General features: G+C 51.2%; 1 protein-coding gene across 1 annotated transcript; it reads left to right on the forward strand.

Annotated features, from left to right (window-relative positions):
- Positions 9,970-17,306, forward strand: AZGP1 (alpha-2-glycoprotein 1, zinc-binding). Its single transcript, XM_021086185.1, is given in 5 exon segments — positions 9,970-10,209; positions 12,399-12,659; positions 15,803-16,077; positions 16,774-16,966; positions 16,969-17,306. Coding segments are annotated over 5 exon segments (927 nt in total). The 5' UTR covers positions 9,970-10,142; the 3' UTR covers positions 17,100-17,306.

Here is a 17,948-nt window from a genome sequence, read left to right on the forward strand (position 1 = left end):
CAAAGGCTTTTTCTGCATCTATTGAGATGATCCTCATTTATCTCTTTCATTCTAATCTGCTATATCACAGTTATTTATTTGCACATGTTAAATTACCCTTGTATCCCAGGGACAAATCTCACTTGATGATAGTGTATAATCCTTTTAATGTGCAATTGAATTCAGGATGCTAGTATTTTGTTGAGAATTTTTACATCTATATTCATCAATGATAGTGGCCTAGAGTCTTCTCTTCTTGCAATATTCTCATCTAGCTTTGTTTTCAGGGTAATGCTGGCCTTGCGAAATGAGTTTGGACATGTTCCCTCCTTTTCCAGACCTTATAAACTGGCTTTGGTAAGAAAAGACCTTACCTGTGGTGAGAGGATGGTAGAATATGCTGTGACCCCATAAAGGCCAGAAGGAAAGAAATAGGAGTGTGTTTTGTAAGATTCTTACACTGTGTATGAAATGGAACGATATCACTTAGGGTGAACTGTGATAAGATAAAGATGTACAGTACAAAATAATCAAAAATAATAGGAGACTAAATAGAATTATAAACATAAGATCATTTCATCCAAAAGAAGGCAGAAAAGGGAACAAATAAAGCAGATTAGACAACCTGGGAAGTTTAAATCTAACCATAGACATACACACATCAAATATAGTGTTCAAACCTCTCCAGTTTATAGACAGAGCAACAGACCGAGTAAAAAGGAAGATCTAACTATATGCTCCCGACAAACAACTCACTCTAAGTATGAAGATACAAATAGGTAAAAGGTAAAAGGAGGGAGTTTCCGCTGCCGCACAACGGGATCAGTGGTGTCTCTGGAGCACTGGGATGAAGGTTCGATCCCCAGCAGGTCACAGTGGGTTAAGGATCTGGTGTTACAGCAGCCAGAGTGTAGACTGCAACTGCAGCTCAGATCTTGTCCCTGGCCTGAGAATTCCATATGACACAGGGAGGTCAAAAAGAAAAAAAAAATTAAAATGATGAGAAAATATACTCTGCTGACACTAATCAAAAGAAAGCTTGGCGTTCCTGTTCTGGCTCAGGGGAAACGAATCTGACCAGTATGAGGATACTGGTTCAATCCTTGGCCTCACTCAGTGGGTTCAAGATCTGGCATTGCCAGTGAGCTGCAGTGTAAGTCAAAGATGCATCTCAGTTCTGGAGTTGCTGTGGCTGTGGTGTAGGCCAGCAGCTGTAGCTGTGATTCAACCACTAGCCTGGGAACCTTCGTATGTCACAGGTATGGCCCTAAAAAGACAGACAGACAGACAAAAAGAAAGCAAGCCTGTGCGGCTATATTAATATCAAATTAGGAGTTCCCTTGTGGCTCAGTGGGTTAAGGATCCAGTGTTGTCACTGCTGTGGTTGCCTCAGATGCACACGCACACACAAATGAAATGAAATTTCATAGCAAAAATATTACCAGGAATAAAGGGGTCATTCTATTATTACAAAGGGGTCAATTCATCAAATCCTAAACACTTCCACACCTAATGACAGAGCTCACATCAGAGGTGATAAGTAGGGAAACTAAGGCTCTGAAAGGTTGAGCATTTGTAAAGGTCCCTCAGACAGTGAGTGGAAGAGGCAGGATGGGAACCAGGGCGCCTGCGGGGTCCGACCCTTCCCCTCTGCAAGCCGCTGCTCAAGGAGGAGCCGCGGAGTCAGGTGCCTTCCGCACATCTTTGCTGATGGCTGTGATCATTCCTGGGAGACAGAGAACTGTGAGCCCGCCAGTTCAGGGCTACGCACACGGTCCAGCCACAAGTGCCCAAAGACCTCATTTAAATGTGCGAAGCGGGGGCGGAAAGTGGGAGACACACGGGGCCTCGGGGAATAGGCACATCTTTCAGCGTTGCCCGGATTTCTCCTGCTTCCTCAATGGCTCCATTTATAAACGTCCCCAGCGCCCGGGTCAGCGTGGGGGTCAGGGAGGAGGTTAAGGTTGGTGCTGGAGGTTGTGGGGGAAGGAGTTTCTGCCTAATTATTTCTAAGCTTCTGCCCAGACCTTAAAGCCCCAAGACAAACTTCTCTTTCACAGTAAGTTGCTGAGGACGGGTGCCAGGAACGAAGCCCCCCAGGGTAAAGAGAACTTCGGCCCACTTCCTCATTACACCAAACAGCACGCTCTTTGTGTTGCCTCCTCCCACGGCCAGATGTTGTCGAAATGTGCCAAGACCTGGAGCAGCAGGGCACCCAGGGCGCAGGGATCACCCAAGGGTGAGAAGTGGGAAGAAGCCAGGAGCCCTGGCAACTTGGTACCAGCACAGCGACCGAGGCGAAATCTTTCTTCGCTCTCTCCCTCATCTGGTTTTAGGGAGAGTGAGAGATCACCAGGAACCAGAGTTGAGAATAGGGGGTCAATAGAAGGAAAGAGTCAGAACAATCCGGAGTTCCCGTCATGCCTCAGCCGTAATGAACCCAATAGTATCCATGAGGCTGCAGGTTCGATCCCTGGCCTCACTCAGTAGCTTAAGAATCTGGCGTTGCCGTGAGCTGTGGCGTAGGTCGCAGACGCAGCTCCCATCCTGCGTTGCTGTGGCTGCTGTGTAGGCCGGCAGCTGCCGCTCTGATTGGACCCCCAGCCTAGGAACTTCCATATGCCGCGGGTGCTGCCCTAAAAAAATAATAATATAATAATAATAATAAAAGAGTCAGAACAACAAGGAAAACGTCTCCCCAGAGAAATGGGTTTGACGGCACCAGGCCTGGGTTACTACACGACGTGGAGAGAAGGGAGATAAGCTATCCTGGGCCCACCATCACATGAAAATCTGGAGGACACAGAAATATAAACCAATAATGTCTCAGACTGTGCAGGTGTAAAATCTGTAACACGTACAGAGAGTCAGCCAATGCATTTCCCACCCATATGGCAAAGATTCAACTTAGCAACAAGTTTAACTCAAAGGACTGGTGATACAGAAGCTGTCCTAGCTGGCTTATTACCTCGATTTCTGGGAATTTCTCTTTCCTGCACTCTCTACCAGATAAAGGCAAATCCTTGCTCCTGTGAGCAGGCAATGCTGGGAGGCTGACCGGAAGAAAAGGCGGGGGACCAGAGGCTCTGGGCAGCTGCTGATCTCAATGACCAGGTCCTCCTTTTGACCCCCTGCTGCCCCACAGGGGACTCATAGCAGACCCACACCTCAAAAGCTCTCTACTTTTTAATTTTTATTTTTTTTTAATGGCCACACCGGTGGCATATGGAAGTTCCCAGGCCACAGATCAAATCTGAGCGGCAGCTGCAACCTACACCAGATCCTTTAACCCACTGCACCAGGCCAGTGATCGAACCCCTGCCTCCTCAGCAACCTGGGCCACTGCAGTCGGTTCTTAATCCACTGCGCCACAGCAGGAACTCCGAGGCTCTCTGCAGTTTGTGGGTCCTTACCCTGTGACTTTCTGTACACCAGCTTTTCCAGAGCCCGTGAAGTGTTCCCCAAGTTTTAGGCCACTTCCCACCCCCTTGATCAGGTCTTCTTTCTCTGCAGTGGTGAAGGCAGGAAGCCCCTGAGACCCTACAGTCGGGTGGATGGAGGATGGGAGGAGAGCCAAGTTCAGAAGACCCGAGAGGACGTTTTCATGGCGACCTTGAAAGACAACATGGTCTATTCCAAGGACACAAAGGCTAGTGGATGGAGGGCTGTGGGTGGAAGGTGGGAATATGCTGGTTTCACAAGCTCAAGGGCCAGTCCCAAGGAGGCACGACAAGGGGAGCTAGCAGGAAGGAAATACCAGAGCCCCCAAAGTTACACAGGCATTCCCCATCCTCCCAACCCCCCAGAATCAGCTTTCCTCCTTTTCCCGTGGCTTCCGCCGTCCTCATCCCAAGCCTCAGCTTTCACAGGAGCTCTTCAACACCGCTCATCATCAGGGAAATGCAAATTGAAACCACAGGAATCCACCACACCTGTCAGAATGGCTGTCATCAGACAGAAACCAAATAACAAGTGTTGGCAAGAATGTAGACAGAAGGGAACGTTCATGCAGAGTGGGTGGGAATGGAAATTGGTGCGGCCACTGCAGAAAACATTGTGGCGTTTCCTCAAAAAATTAAAAATAGGCCTTCCCGTCGTGGCTCAGTGGAAACGAATCTGACTCGCATCCACAAGGACGCAGGTTCAATCCCTGGCCTCATTCAGTGGGTTAAGGATCCAGCATCGCAGTGAGCTGCGGTGTAGGTCACAGACTCGGCTCAGATCCTGCATTGCTGTGGCTGTGGTGTAGGCCGATGGCTACAGCTCCAATTTGACCCCTATCCTGGAAACCTCCACACGCCATGGGTACGGCCCTGAAAAATAAAAATAAAAATAGAACTACCTTAGGACCCAGGATTTTTCACTGCTGGGTATTTACCTGAAGAAAATGAAAACTAATCCACAAAGCTATTTGCATTCTGCTTTGCATTGCAACCTTATTTGCAATAGCCAAAATATGGAAGACATCTAAGGATCCATCGACAGATGAATAGACGAAGAAAATGTGGTGTCATTGTCTATTCACACACACACACAATGGAAAAAAATGGAATATTACTCAGCTATTTAAAAAGAAAGAGGAGTTCCTGTTGTGGCGCAGCAGAAATGAATCTGACTGGGAACCATGAGGCTTCGGGTTTGATCCCTGGCCTCGCTCAGCAGGTAAACGATCCGGAGTTGTCATGAGCTGTGGTGTAGGTCGCAGATGGGGCTTGGATCCAGCATTGCTGTGGCTGTGGCGTAGGCCAGCGGCTACAGCTCTGATGCCACCCCTAGCCTGGGAACTCCATATGCCTATGCTGTGGGTGCAGCCCTAAAAAGACAAAAAGAAGGAAAGAAAGAGAGAAAGAAAGAAAGAGAGAGAGAGAGCGAAAGACAGAAACCTTGACATTTGTGATAACATGGATGGATCTAGAAGACGTGCCAAGTGACGCAAGTCAGAGAAAGACAAATATCACGATTTCATTTATAAGTGGAATCTAAGAAAACCAACAGTCAAAACAAAAACGGATTCGTAGATACAGAGAATAAACAAATGTTGCCAGAAGGGAAGGGATCAGGAGTTCGCAAAATAGGTGAAGAGGATTAAGAGGTACAAAGTTCCAGTTCTAAGTCCAGGGATATAACACACGGCATAAAGAAGAATGTAGTCCATAACATTGTAATAACTTTGCACGGGGACAGGAGGTTACTAGCTTTATGGCGATCACTGCATAATGCAGGCAAGTGTACAGTCATTCCGTGTACAGCTGAAACTAACAAATATTGTACGTTAACGACATTTCAGGAAAGAGAGAAGTGCTATTCAACCGACTCAGGAGCGCCTGGAGAGCTGACTTTGCTCTCCCAGCCCGCTGACAGGCTCCCCCTTGTGGCAAAATGGGATATTACCTCTAAGACTTAAAAAACACCAACCCAAGTGTAAATATCAGGCTTGGACCCCGTTGAAGCAAGCACGCCTGGTGTTACCCTCAGAGTCCCAGGAGGCGGTAGCAAGGGCTGGACCTTCCTGACTCTTTTCCTTGGAGCAGTGGGCCTGGTTTCCCAAAAGGGCACTGGCATATCCATGCAAGAAGGACCTTCACTGGTCAACCCCACTCCCCCACGGCTGGGGTGCACACAGGTAGGTTGATGTGCTTGGCACACAGAGGTCCCTCTGCTAGCAGGGAATCAAGTGCTGGCAGAGGAGGGGGAGGGGTGTGGGACCAACCCCTGAGGCAGGTGCTTGTCAGACTCTGAAATTGAACCCTACTTGCCAGCCGATCCTGTTACTGTTTCATGGATGCTGGCAGAAGACAGGACAGCTCTGGAACAGAGACAAAGAATTGATGGTCGTGGCACAGCAAGCAGCATGGACATCGCGATGGCCAGGGTTCCGCTGGGCCCCTAAAACCCCAGACAGTAGCTCCAAAGGACCCCTGCGGATGCCACAGAGGCAGTAGGCTTGGTGTGCCATCAAAGACATGGAGCTCGGGGAATGAGAGCAAGCCATCACAAGCCTGGTCTTTCTCCAACAGGGATCAGCACCTCATCCCTGGAGGGTGCTGCCAATAGTACCCTGAGAAATGGCCTGAGTAAACACCACACAGGACTTCACCTTCTCCTCAAGCCCAGAAAATGCAGGGAGTTCAAGACCCAAGACCCACTGCCCCTGGCAAAGGCTCCTTCCCCCACTCTTTCCCCCCTCCCCCACCCCCATCTCTGTGCGGGGCCTCACCAGCTCCATGACTCACAAGCTGATTATTCCCGCTGGACAAGACTGCATCAGAAAGGTGCTCATACCCTGATCTTTGGTGACTCTCACAGATGTGGGATACAGGAAGGGTTCTGGGCTATAGCGGCCCCTGACCTACCCTTCTGTGTGAGTTTGGAGGTGGGGGGAGAATGTATGCAGTGCCCCCTGGCACCCCAGTGCAGTGGGGGCAGCAGCCAGTTCGATCCCTGACCAGGGAACTTACAAATGCCACAGGTGCAGCTAAATGAAATTTTTTTTTCTCAAAGAAAACAGAGATGAAATGATGCCATGAATGAAGCCAGCAATGAAGCCAGACCGCCTGACTGTGCATGGGGCCTAGAAGGCCAAACCATCTGGGTCTCAGCCCTTCCAGAGAATGCTGGCTCGAGAGTTCTGGAGTGAAAACACAAAGCAGGGCAGCACTCTGGAGGTCCGACAACAACGGACAGGCTCAGCAAAGCAATCCTAGCCTGAGTCCCCTTGGGCCCTGTCGTCCTAGACGCCAATCAGAAGTGGGAAGCCCGGGAGTTCACACTGTGGCATCGCAGGTTAAGAACCCAACTAGTATCCATGAAGATGCAGGTTCGACCCCTGGCCTCGCACAGTGGGTCAAGGATCCAGTGTTGCCCTGAGCTGTGGTGTAGGTCACAGACATGGCTCTCATCTGGCATTGCTATGGCTGTGGCATAGGCCAGCAGCTGTAGCTCCAATTCGACCCCTAGCCTGGCAGCTTCCATATGCCATGGGTGTGGCCCTAAAGAAAAAAATAAAAGAAAATAAGGAAGTGGGAAGCAGAGAGCACCTAGTGAATTAGGGGAGGCCTGTCTGGAGGAGGAGTGCCCTGAGATGCTCAGAGCGCTTGCCCGCCACCTGGACTAAGTGTCCATGGCTCCTTACGTTCTACTCACCTGTGCTGAGCAAGAGAAGAACCTGGGAACCTTGCGGAGAAGAGACATGAAAGGGTAGACGACTGAGTGGAAGAGAGATAGGAAGGCTTAGAGGTGTGGACTAGTGCTCCTCAGAATCCTACTTAACCCACTGGAAGTACCAGTTCAAAAGCTCCAGATTCAGGACAAGGATGGGGACAGGGAGGGACACTGCCAGCCCACTCCTCAGACTCAAGGAAAGAGCCTAAGTGTGGACTTTGTCCTTGTCCCAAGCTCCCCAGGGAGACACTGGCCTGGCCAAGCCCCATGGTCCTAGAGTTCTCTCATGGCAGTATTTTGGTTTTTTCTTGCTTTGTATTAGGTGAACAATACATGGAAATTCTGCCTTCAGTATTTAGTTGGGTTTTCATGGAAGAAAAACCAAATAGCTCAGAAGGAAATAATCCGGCCAGCAAAATTTCAAAGCAACTTCTGACCTTTGAACAAATCAAGAAAATCACGTGCCAGGGGAGAAGTCAGATCAATGAGGACACCCCAGAGCCACGGGAAGAGGCCAGGCCTGAGGCAGGCTGGACAGTGAGCTCCGTGCCCCCAACTATAGGAGGGATGCGGCGGGGTGGGCAAGGGAGCAGTGAGGGGGTGGGGGCGGTGGTGGAGCCTCCAGAGACCTGAGTCCCGGGCTGGGCCGGTATGCGGACAGGGCCAGGGCACAGAGTCACTCAGACACCCAGAGGAACTTCCTGGAGGGATTCAGATGTCCGAGGAGGGCCAGGACAGCTTGCCAAGAAGAGGGGAGAAGCTTGTTCCTGACCCGTCGGGTGTGAGACAGTGAGAGGTCAAGATCGCAAGGTCCTGACAAAGGAAGCAGCTGAGGGTGGGGCTGGGCCAGAGAGGAGGGGGGGAAAGGGCCAGAGGGCCAAGTGGGGGTCCTTCTGTGGTCACCTCCTGCCCACCCAGCATGGAACCCCCAGCAGAGTCTCCTACAGGCAGGACCAAAGTCAAGGTCAGTCTGAGGACACCCACCGTAGGAGGGGCCCGTTGCTGCAAATTATCCCCTTCTTAACAATTCCTCCATCACTTCAGAATAGCATGTCCCTCTGTGTCCAGGGGACCCCTCTGCAGCCAGCCTGTCATCCCCCAGGGATTCACGGAATGGCCTGCATTTCTACGTGAGGGATTTCCTCTGTATTCTATGTGTTTTATTTGATATGTTAAAAATTACCTTGAAAGGAGTTCCCTTTGTGGCTCAGTGGGTTAAGAACCCAACATAGTGTCCATGAGGATGCAGGTTCAGTCCCTGGCCTCACTCAGCAGGTTAAGGATCCAGTGTTGCCACAAGCTGCAGAGTAGTTTGCAAATGTGGCTCAGATCTGGCATGGCTATGGCTGTGGTGTAGGCTGGCAGCTGCAGCTCCAATTCAACCCTTAGCCTGGGAACTTCCAGATGCCACAGGTGCGGCCCTAAAAGTACATAAATAAATAAATTTTGATTACCTTGAAAGAAAATAAATTGGAGTTCCCATTGTGGCTCAGCGGAAATGAATCTGACGAGTGTCCGTGAGGATGCAGATTCGATCCCTGGACTCACTCAGTGGGTTAAAGGATCTGGCATTGCCATGAGCTGTGGTGTAGGTCACAGATGCGGCTGAGATCCCACGTCACTATGGCTGTGGTGTAGGCCGGCAGCTGCTACTCAATTCAGCCCCTAGCCTGGAAACGTCCATATGCTGCAGGTGTGGCCCTAAAAAACCAAAGAAAAGAAAGGAAAAAAATCAATTTTTTTAATTAAAAAATAAAAATGATCTTGAGAATAACTGGCAAGGGAGTAGATGGCACAAAAAGCTAAGACCTGCTGACCTGGAGGGGTGGGAAGTGCAGAGAACACAGGCTGGAGGAAAAGACACGGGCTGGAATGTGCCTCGTTTGTTGGCTCTTGGGTGCTCATTGGATGGGAGGGACCCCGAATCTGACTCCAACTTCCCTTTTGCATTTACCATCCCACCTGTCCAACCCCTCAGTTCTCTTCCTGAACCCTGTTTCCACCAGGTTGACCTCAATGAGCCTCAAGTAGGTCTGATTCCATCTCTTTGGGTCTTTGCTCATGTATCCACTGATTGGTTTTTCTACGTGTTTATAGGCTGTCTTCTTTCTGCCAGGAGCTGAACTACAGAGCTAGTCCTGTAAACATATCTGCTGCTACCAGGGACACCAGATGCCACGGTGGACCAGTGACACCACCCAGAGGATGCTGGGTGCGCCTCCCCCACCCCTCCCCAGGTAAGATCTGCCCCACTGTCCCAAGAAGCTGCAAAGACTACCAGAAAGGGTTGTCCACTGCACCTGCTTCTTTGCTTCACTGATGCCTGATTCAGTGTCCGGGTGTCCAGCAGACACGAGCATCTGCTTCACTGAGCCCAAGCCACGTGCTCCTGTTCTGTTGCAGGGGAGGCTGCTCTGTTGCAGGGGAAGCTGCGAGAGGGGTGTCTGGCCATCTGCTTCCATGATGGAAATTCCCCAGGCAGAGATGGGAGGAAGGCAGAGATGCGAATGGCGCCCAGACAGAACACTCGTGGAGCAGCATGTGGGAGATAGAGGGTTGCACCCTAGCCAGGGCCCAGCCTCTGGACATGTTGTGAGCTTCTCTTGAGGGCAGAGGTGAAGTATGGTTGGACAACAGCCAAATCCCACTACTCACCACAGGGAGGGGATGTCACAATAGCCTGGAAGGGTGACACACATCCCAGGCCTCAGCCACTTGCCACATACCTGCAGCTCCCTGGCATTCTTCCACCCAGGGCAGGCAGAGGTCCCAGTCCCCAGACCGGCTGGTTCAGCTCTCAATTTGCAGATCAGCTGCAGACTCACTGAGCACAGACTCCGCCATCTGGGCACCTCTCATTGGCCTGTGGATTCACCACCCCTGGACTGGGCTCAAAGCCCAGCCATTCCCATAACTACACCTGGCTCGATCTCCACATCATCTGCTCCGAGCTCCAGGCTCTGGGGAATTCTGGAAACTTCCAGCCAGGGACCGTGGGCACAATGGCACCTGTCCTGCTGCCCCTGCTGCTCCTTTTGGGCCCTGCAGTCCCCAAGGAGACCCAAACTGGTAAGTAGGAAGCAAGAGGTGGGTTTGGAGAAGAAGGGAGGGGGAGGTAAGGAATTGGACAGACAGGCTGGGAGGAGGGCCTAGATGCAGCTGGGATTGCCAAGTGTACTGTAGGAATGAATGGCCAAGGCTGTCAACTAACTCAACCCACACGCTTCTAGAAGTACTCAGGGAGCCTCAGGACTCAGGCACAGTAAGACCTTAAAGAATCAGAATCTAAAACTCTTAATTTACAGATAAATAAAACTAAGACCCAGAGAGGTAGAGTGACTTGCCTAGGGTCACACAGCCAGGACAGAGCAGAAACCACACAAGCAGAACTTCTCATTCCTTCCCTCCTTCTAACCACTGGATGTCCCTGTCTGACTTTCAGGGAACTTGAGGGTGACCCCCAAGGGGCAGATGTGAAAGCAAGTCAACTGGAGAGATGGTTCTAGAAGGAAACTCATTTCCACATTCCAGAGTCAGACATTACTATACTGAGCCTGGAAGGATAGTGACTAGGATAGAAGCCAGCAGGAGCTTGGGAAGAACACAGGCCAGTTCTAGAAGAGGGAAACGATGCTGTCTTTTGGCAGACAGATTTTCAGGATGAAGAAACGTAAGCCAAACTGTGCGAGCTTCAAATTTGTTACATATGAACTGTCAGAAATATGTTTGTTAGTTTTATAACAATTCATCACATTTAGAATGTTAATTGCACCCTACACCAAAATCAGTATTAGGTTCTCCAGAGAAACGGAACTAATAGGACATTAGAGAAAAATATTGATTTTAAGGAATTGGCTCACACAGTTGTGGGTCTAGGCTGGCAAATCAGAAGTCTGCAGGGTAGGTCAACAGGCTGGAGACCATAGAAGAGCTGAGGCTGCCGTCTGGAATCCAAAAGCAATCTGGAGGCAAAATTCCTTCTTTGGGGGGACCTCAGTCTTTCCTCTTATGTCCTTCCACTGATTAGACGAGGCCCACCCACATTACAGAGGGTAATCTGCTTTACTTGAGGTCTACTGAGTTAAATGTCTATCACACTTAGAAACTCATAAGTCAAACTATTGCCTTTGGAATTGATAAGCAATGAGATCCTGCTGTATAGCACTGGGAACTATATCTAGTCACTTATGATGGAGCATGATGGAGGGTAATGTGAGCAAAAGAATGTATATATGTATGTGTGACTGTGTCTCTTTGCTGTACAGTAGAAAATTGACAGAACACTGTAAACCAGCTATAATGGCAAAAATAAAAATCATTTAAAAAATAAATAAATAGAACTACCTATAGAATAGATTCTTTAAAAAAAAAAAAAAAAAGGAAAAAGAAACTCCTTAGCAAAAATAATTTCATTGCCTGTACTAGGAATCAGCCATATGACCCATAACACTGCAAATACCCATGGGAGTTATATGATGAATTATGAATTTGGGGAATATGCCCCCATCTCCCACTTATCAAATTACCTCTCCCTGCCTCATTACCAAAATGCAAGGTACCGCCCTGGAAATTCTGAGATCCATCCTGGCCTTACCCTATGGCAAGCTGCTCTAGGTCATTTTCTGAGTCTTCTCGCAAATTCTCCTTCCTATACTTTCTAAATGTATATGTTTGTCAGGTTAGACTAGGCTATGCTCCAGGAACAAAGTTTTTGGTGCCCTGACCCCTCAAATATTTATTTCTTACTCATGTGAAGTTGAATACAGATCAGACAACTTTTCTCTCCTCCATGGGGTGACGCAGGAATCCAGGCTCTGTGCATCTCAGGATTCTTCTCTTTCACTCTGTGATATCCACAGTCATCACCTAAAGAGAAGAGAGAAAAATGGAGCAAAGGAGCTCGTAGGGCCTCACGGGCAAAAGAAAGACATCCCTTCACTCACATTTCCTCTTGACAGAACTCAACCACGTGGTCGCAATATACCTACAAAGAGGCTGAGAATTCTCTCTTCTTAAATGCCTAGAAGACATGACGTAGTGAAGGCGCAGAATGGGCTCTGAAATATCACGCCCAGCAGAGACACAGAGTCCTTCCACTCGGGGGAGGCTCAGGGGGCCTGAGGCTGACAGCAGGGTGGAGACAGCTGAGGGGGAAGCAGCCCAGCGACCTCTCCCCGCCTTCGAGGCCCCCTACTGCCCCACACGGAGACTCGCCTGCAACGGACCCCCACTCCTCTGAGTCTGCTCCCTTTTTGCAGGGCCTTACACTCTGAGCTTCCTCTACACCGGGCTGTCCAGGCCCGGGAAAGGCTTCCCCAGCTTTCAGGCCATGGCCTACCTCAATGACCAGCCCTTCTTCCGCTACGAGAGCGATGGCAGGAAGGCTGAGCCCCTGGGCCCCTGGAGCCAGGTGGAAGGGATGGAGGACTGGGAAAAGGAGAGCGAGCTTCAGAAGGCCAGGGAGGACATCTTCATGGCGACCCTGAGAGACATCATGGACTATTACAAGGACAGAGAAGGTCAGTGGTCGCTGGACGCCGGGGTGGAGGGTCTTAGCTCAAGAGGCAGCCCTCAGTTGTGAGCAGGATGGAAATAATCCCTCCCAAAGGAGGACTGGGAAGCACAGGGAAGAGCCCCCTGGTGTCTAGAGGTTAAGGATCCAGCGCTATCGCTGCTTTGGCTCAGCTCACTGCTGTGGCGCGGGTTCAGTCCCTGGCCTGGGAACTTCCACATGATGTGGGCATGGCAAAAAAAGAAAAAAGAAAAAAAAAAAGAAAAGCACAAGTAGAAATACACAGAGGAGTTCCCATCGTGGCTCAGTGGTTAACGAATCCGACTAGGAACCACGAGGTGGCGGGTTCGATCCCTGGCCTTGCTCAGTGGGTTAAGGATCCAGCGTTGCCGAGAGCCATGGTGTAGGGTGCAGATGTGGCTCGGATCTGGCTGCTGTGGCTCTGGTGTAGGCCGGCAGCTACAGCTCTGATTAGACTCCCAGCCTGGGAACCTTCATATGCCACGGGAATGGCCCTAGAAAAGGCAAAAAGACAAAAAAAAAAAAAGAAGAAGAAGAAGGTGTGAGCCTCACCCCTGCCCAGGGATGCGGGTGGAGAATGAGATAACCTTGGAGTCGGCCTGCCCTGGGTTCACATGGTGGCTCCACCAATCCCTCGCTACTTGACAGGGAACACGTTTCTTAGTTATCGGTGTGAATCTGCAAAAATGGGAGCCTTGAGACCTGCCTCCAAGAGACTGTAAATCTTACCTGAGTAAATTCCACAAAGGCTAGAACCGTAGTCTGTCTTGCTCTGCCCAAGAGCGCCATCACCTAGGCCAGCCAGTGCTACTTGCTCATGTGGAATTTGCAGAATGATTGACAGGAGGCACCTGGCATAGACCGTGGCCCATACTCAGAGCTCAGAAAGCTCTGAATTCAAGACCAGAGACTGTCAGAGTCACAGGGACTCACAGGGGTCTCCCCACCCCCATCCCCACCCACAATGAGCAGACTCCAAGGGGTCAGCTGAGCTCGTGGCATGAGGAGCCAGTGCAGAGCTGAGCACAGGGGCCACTTCTCATGTCTCCCAGCCTAGTGCTCTTTCTCCTGAACCCCACTGCCCACCCTAAAGGGCGAGAGTCAGAAGATGGGCTTCTGAGTACAGAAATGCCTGGAAAGCTACGTAGAATCTGAAAGTTTGCAGAAGGAAGCAAGAGTTATGCAGAATCCTGAAGGATGTGGGTAGGATGGGAAGCCCTGGTAAGGAAGGTGGCCTGGGCTGTGTCAGAAATAGGAAAAGGGGAGTCTCCTATTTCTGGAAAAGTGGTCCCGTAGTTAGTATCCAGCACTTTTTTACCACTGCAGCCCAGGTTCAGTCCCTGGTCTGAGAACTGAGATCCCACATCAAGCCACTGATTCCATGGCCAAAAAAAGAAAGAAAGAAAGAAAAGGAAGGGCCTCCCTGCAGCATATGGAAGTTCCCAGGATAGGGAATCGGAGCTGTAGCTGAGGCCTACAGCACAGCCACAGCAACACGGAATCCAACCCACGCCTGCAACCTACACCACAGCTCACACCAATACGGTATCCTTAACCCACTGAGCAGGGCCAGGGATCAAACCCACATCCTCATGGATAATAGTCAGGTTCTTAACCCACTAAGCCATGACGGGAACTCCAAAAAAAATTTTTAAAGAAAAGAGAAAGAAAGAAGAGAAACAGGAAACGGTCCTGCACAGGTGCCCAGAGGGGGGAAAAAAAGAAAAAAATTTTTAAAAAGAGAAAGAGGAGTTCCTGTTGTGGTGCAGCCAAAACAAATCTGACTGACATCCATGAGGATGCGGGTTCGATCCCTGTCCTCGCTCAGGGGGTCGGGAATCCAGCATTGCCGTGGGCTGTGGTGCAGGTCGCAGACATGGCTTGGATAGCACATTGCTGTGGCTGTGGCGCAGGCCGGCAGCTGTAACTCCAATTCGACCCCTAGCCTGGGAACCTCCATATGCCACAGGTGAGGCCCTAAAATAACAAATTAAAAAGGCAAAGAAACAAAGAAAGAGAAAGAAATAAAAGAAATAGGAAAAGATCCTGCACATGTGCCTGGAAGAACACAGAGAGGCATTCCGATTGACTGGCATAAAAATGTTGATGAGAGTAGTTATGAATAAAGGGCATAGAGAGGGGAGTTTCCCAGTGCCCTTGCAGGTTAGGGGTCCGGCATTGTCACTGCTATGACGTAGGTTCAATTCCTGGCCCAAGAATTGCCACATGCCACATGCACAGCCAAACCATAAAAACCTTTTTAAAAAAGGAAGAATAAAGAGAGGAACACAGAGTATTAGAAATCATAGTAGCTAACGTTTATTGAGCACTTACTATGCCCCAGGCACATGTACCAACACATGCAGTGCTTACAGCAACCCTCTGCAACAGCACTGCTGCCATTGCCATTTCAGGGGTGACGTAACTGAAGCACAGAGAGGGCAATGGCTCCCATTCATGCAACAAGCCCAGCAGGGGCGGAGAGAGACCTGGGATGGGAGCCCATATAGCCGGAGGTCAGAGCCAGTGCCAAGAGCACTGGTCAGTATCCAGTAAACACCGGCTTTCATAATTAAAACAAAGAGCTTGTGTCCCCTTCCCTGGGGAAGGGAGGCGGGGCTTTAGAGATTCCTACTAAGGTTTTCAAGCACAGGAAAAGGGGGTGATCAAAGTATGTTTTCTCAGGTGCTGACATCGACTGTACTGAGAACTCAGAAAAAAAAGGAGAAATGTTGTAACCCGTATAAAACTACAAACAGTTTCTGCTTAACTTGGAGACGAATTTCAGTGGGGCTGGGGCTGGGTCCAGGGCTCACCGTATATTCACACAAAGGTCCTTACATGAAATGATGCAGAGGGGCTGGCACATCTGTCCTAGGCCTGCAGCTCTCAGAGATGCCCGAGGTGGAAAGAGTCACCTCCTCTCAGCCTGGGCTCCAACACCAAACCACACCTAGGGTCCCCCTCTCCGTCCGGGGCGTGTCGGACTCTCTGTGTCTGACCCCATGTGCCTCCCTAAAGGGATTACAGGCGTAGATTCCAAAGGCCTTTTTTGCTGTCGGGTTTCGTGGGAGGCAGAGCTCCGAAGACCCCGGCTGACCGCCTTCCGGGGGCCGGGGGAGGCTGCAGGGTCGCACACCTTTCAGGGCAGGTTTGGCTGTGAGCTCCGGAACGACCAGCGCCAGGCAGCGTTCTGGAGGTACGCCTACGACGGTCGCGACTTCATCGAGTTCAACAAAGAAATCCCAGCCTGGGTGGCTCTGGACCCAGCAGCCGTGAACACCAAGCTGAAGTGGGAGGCCGAAGCGGTCTACGTGCAGCGGGCCAAGGCCTACCTGGAGGAGGAGTGTCCGGGGATGCTGCGGAGGTACCTGGAACACGGCAGGGGCCACCTGGACCAGCAAGGTACCCGCTGCTTCCTACGCCCTGGTCGCCCCTGCTCTCCCCCAACCCCTCAGCTGAGAAAGACCCAGGGGATCTCAGGCTGGGAGCTTGGGGACCAGCTCAGGCACATCCGGTCGTCCTTTCTCTCTGTGACGATGCCACCCGGCTTGGCTGTCGGGGGAAGGCAGGTGTGTGTGAAATGCCTGCCCTGCCAGGATGGAAACTGGCGTGACCAGGTGCGGGCGGGATGGACTGGCACAGGCTGAGACTGAATTTGAGAGGTTCTGAGGGAGGGGTCGCGGGGCCCGGAGCAGGGAAGGGTCTGATGGACGGACAGACAGATCCAGCGGCAGCCTAGCGAAGGGGCGGGGCTGATGGGAGAAGTGGAGCCTCCCCCCGCCCCCCCCCCAGGGCCGGGTCAGAGGTTGGTGGGAAAATGGAAAAATGCCTGGCGCTCAGTTTCTCGGCAGCGGCAGCGGCAAGTCAATATGTGCTGGAAGGGGCCTCCGGCCCATGATCCGACGGGAAGTTCGGCCCATGATCCGACGGGGAAGGTCGTGGGAGGCCCCTGCCTTCCCCGAGCCTCAGAGGTTTCCTTGCAAGCAGACGCCGAGCTCAAGGCCCTGCGCAGCCCTGACATCCCCGGGTGGGGAGGGGATGGGGAGCCGTGCGCTGAGCGACTTCAGGCCCTTGACACCCACGCTGTGTCCCTCCACAGCCCTCCCTCCGTGTCGATCACCCGCCACGTGGCCCCAGGACAGAACGGGACCCTCAAGTGCCTGGCCTATGACTTCTACCCAGGAAGAATCGGTCTGCGCTGGACTGGCGCTGGTGGAGCACAAGAGGCTGAGTCTGGGGGAGACGTTCTTCCCAGTGGAAATGGCTCTTACCAGTCCTGGGTGGTGGTGGGGGTCCCCCTCAGGACAGAGCCCCTCACTCGTGCCACGTGGAGCACAGCAGCCTGGCCCAGCCCCTCACTGTCCCTTGGGCAGGGCTGCAAGAACTGAGGGTGGGAGGCAACATTGGGACTCCGGCCCAGTAGGTGCCCTTGCTGTGGGACAGGAGCCATGTGAACTCTGGCAATGCCAGCCAAGGCGAGCAGCCAGGCCCAGGGGGCCGGGGGTGGATTCCCAGAAGAGTGCCAGCACTGGGCACCATCACTGCTAAATTGCCTTCCCAAATCCCATTATCTATGTGTAAAATCAATCAGCGGTCATTGCATGGCCTAGAACACCGTATGTAAAGGATTTTTGTGTTTTATTTTTATTTGGCTGCACTGGCAGCATGTAGTTCTTGGCCAGGGATCGATCCTGAGCCACAGCAGTGACAATGCAGGGTCCTTCCCCACTAGGCCACCAGGGAACCCTAGAAAGGTACTTTTTAAACTGTGAAATGCTGTAGAAATGTAAGGTTTTATCATGTGTCCTGACCCCCAAACTTTGGATGCCCCTGAAATTCTTGGTATCCGCTAGATGCAGTGTTTACTAGGCATCTTACCTGAGGCATCCACCATAGGGTGGCCTGGACCACCCGTTTCCTTAGGCACGGTCCCCTTTGGTCATGAGGCCGAGGACTCTGCAGCCTCTTTAATACAAACCCAAGCCTCTGCTGTACCTCAGATTCCCCAGCAGTCCCTAGCTCCCTGTGAAACACCAGCCCCACCTGGATCCCAGCTCCCTGAGCTTCCCCTACATTCCAAGATATGCTTCCAAGAAGCAGGGACCAGCTCTGATGTTCTTAGACTCCCTCCAAATTCATTCAAGTGCGTTTTTCTTTTTCTTTCTTTCTTTTTTTTTTTTTTCTTTTGTCTTTTTAGGGCCGCACCCACAGCATATGGAGGTTCCCAGGCTTGGGGTTGAATTAGAGCTGCAGCCACCAGCCTACAGCACAG

This window comes from Sus scrofa, chromosome 3, assembly GCF_000003025.6.
Source record: "Sus scrofa isolate TJ Tabasco breed Duroc chromosome 3, Sscrofa11.1, whole genome shotgun sequence".
Taxonomy (NCBI): Eukaryota; Metazoa; Chordata; class Mammalia; order Artiodactyla; family Suidae; genus Sus; species Sus scrofa.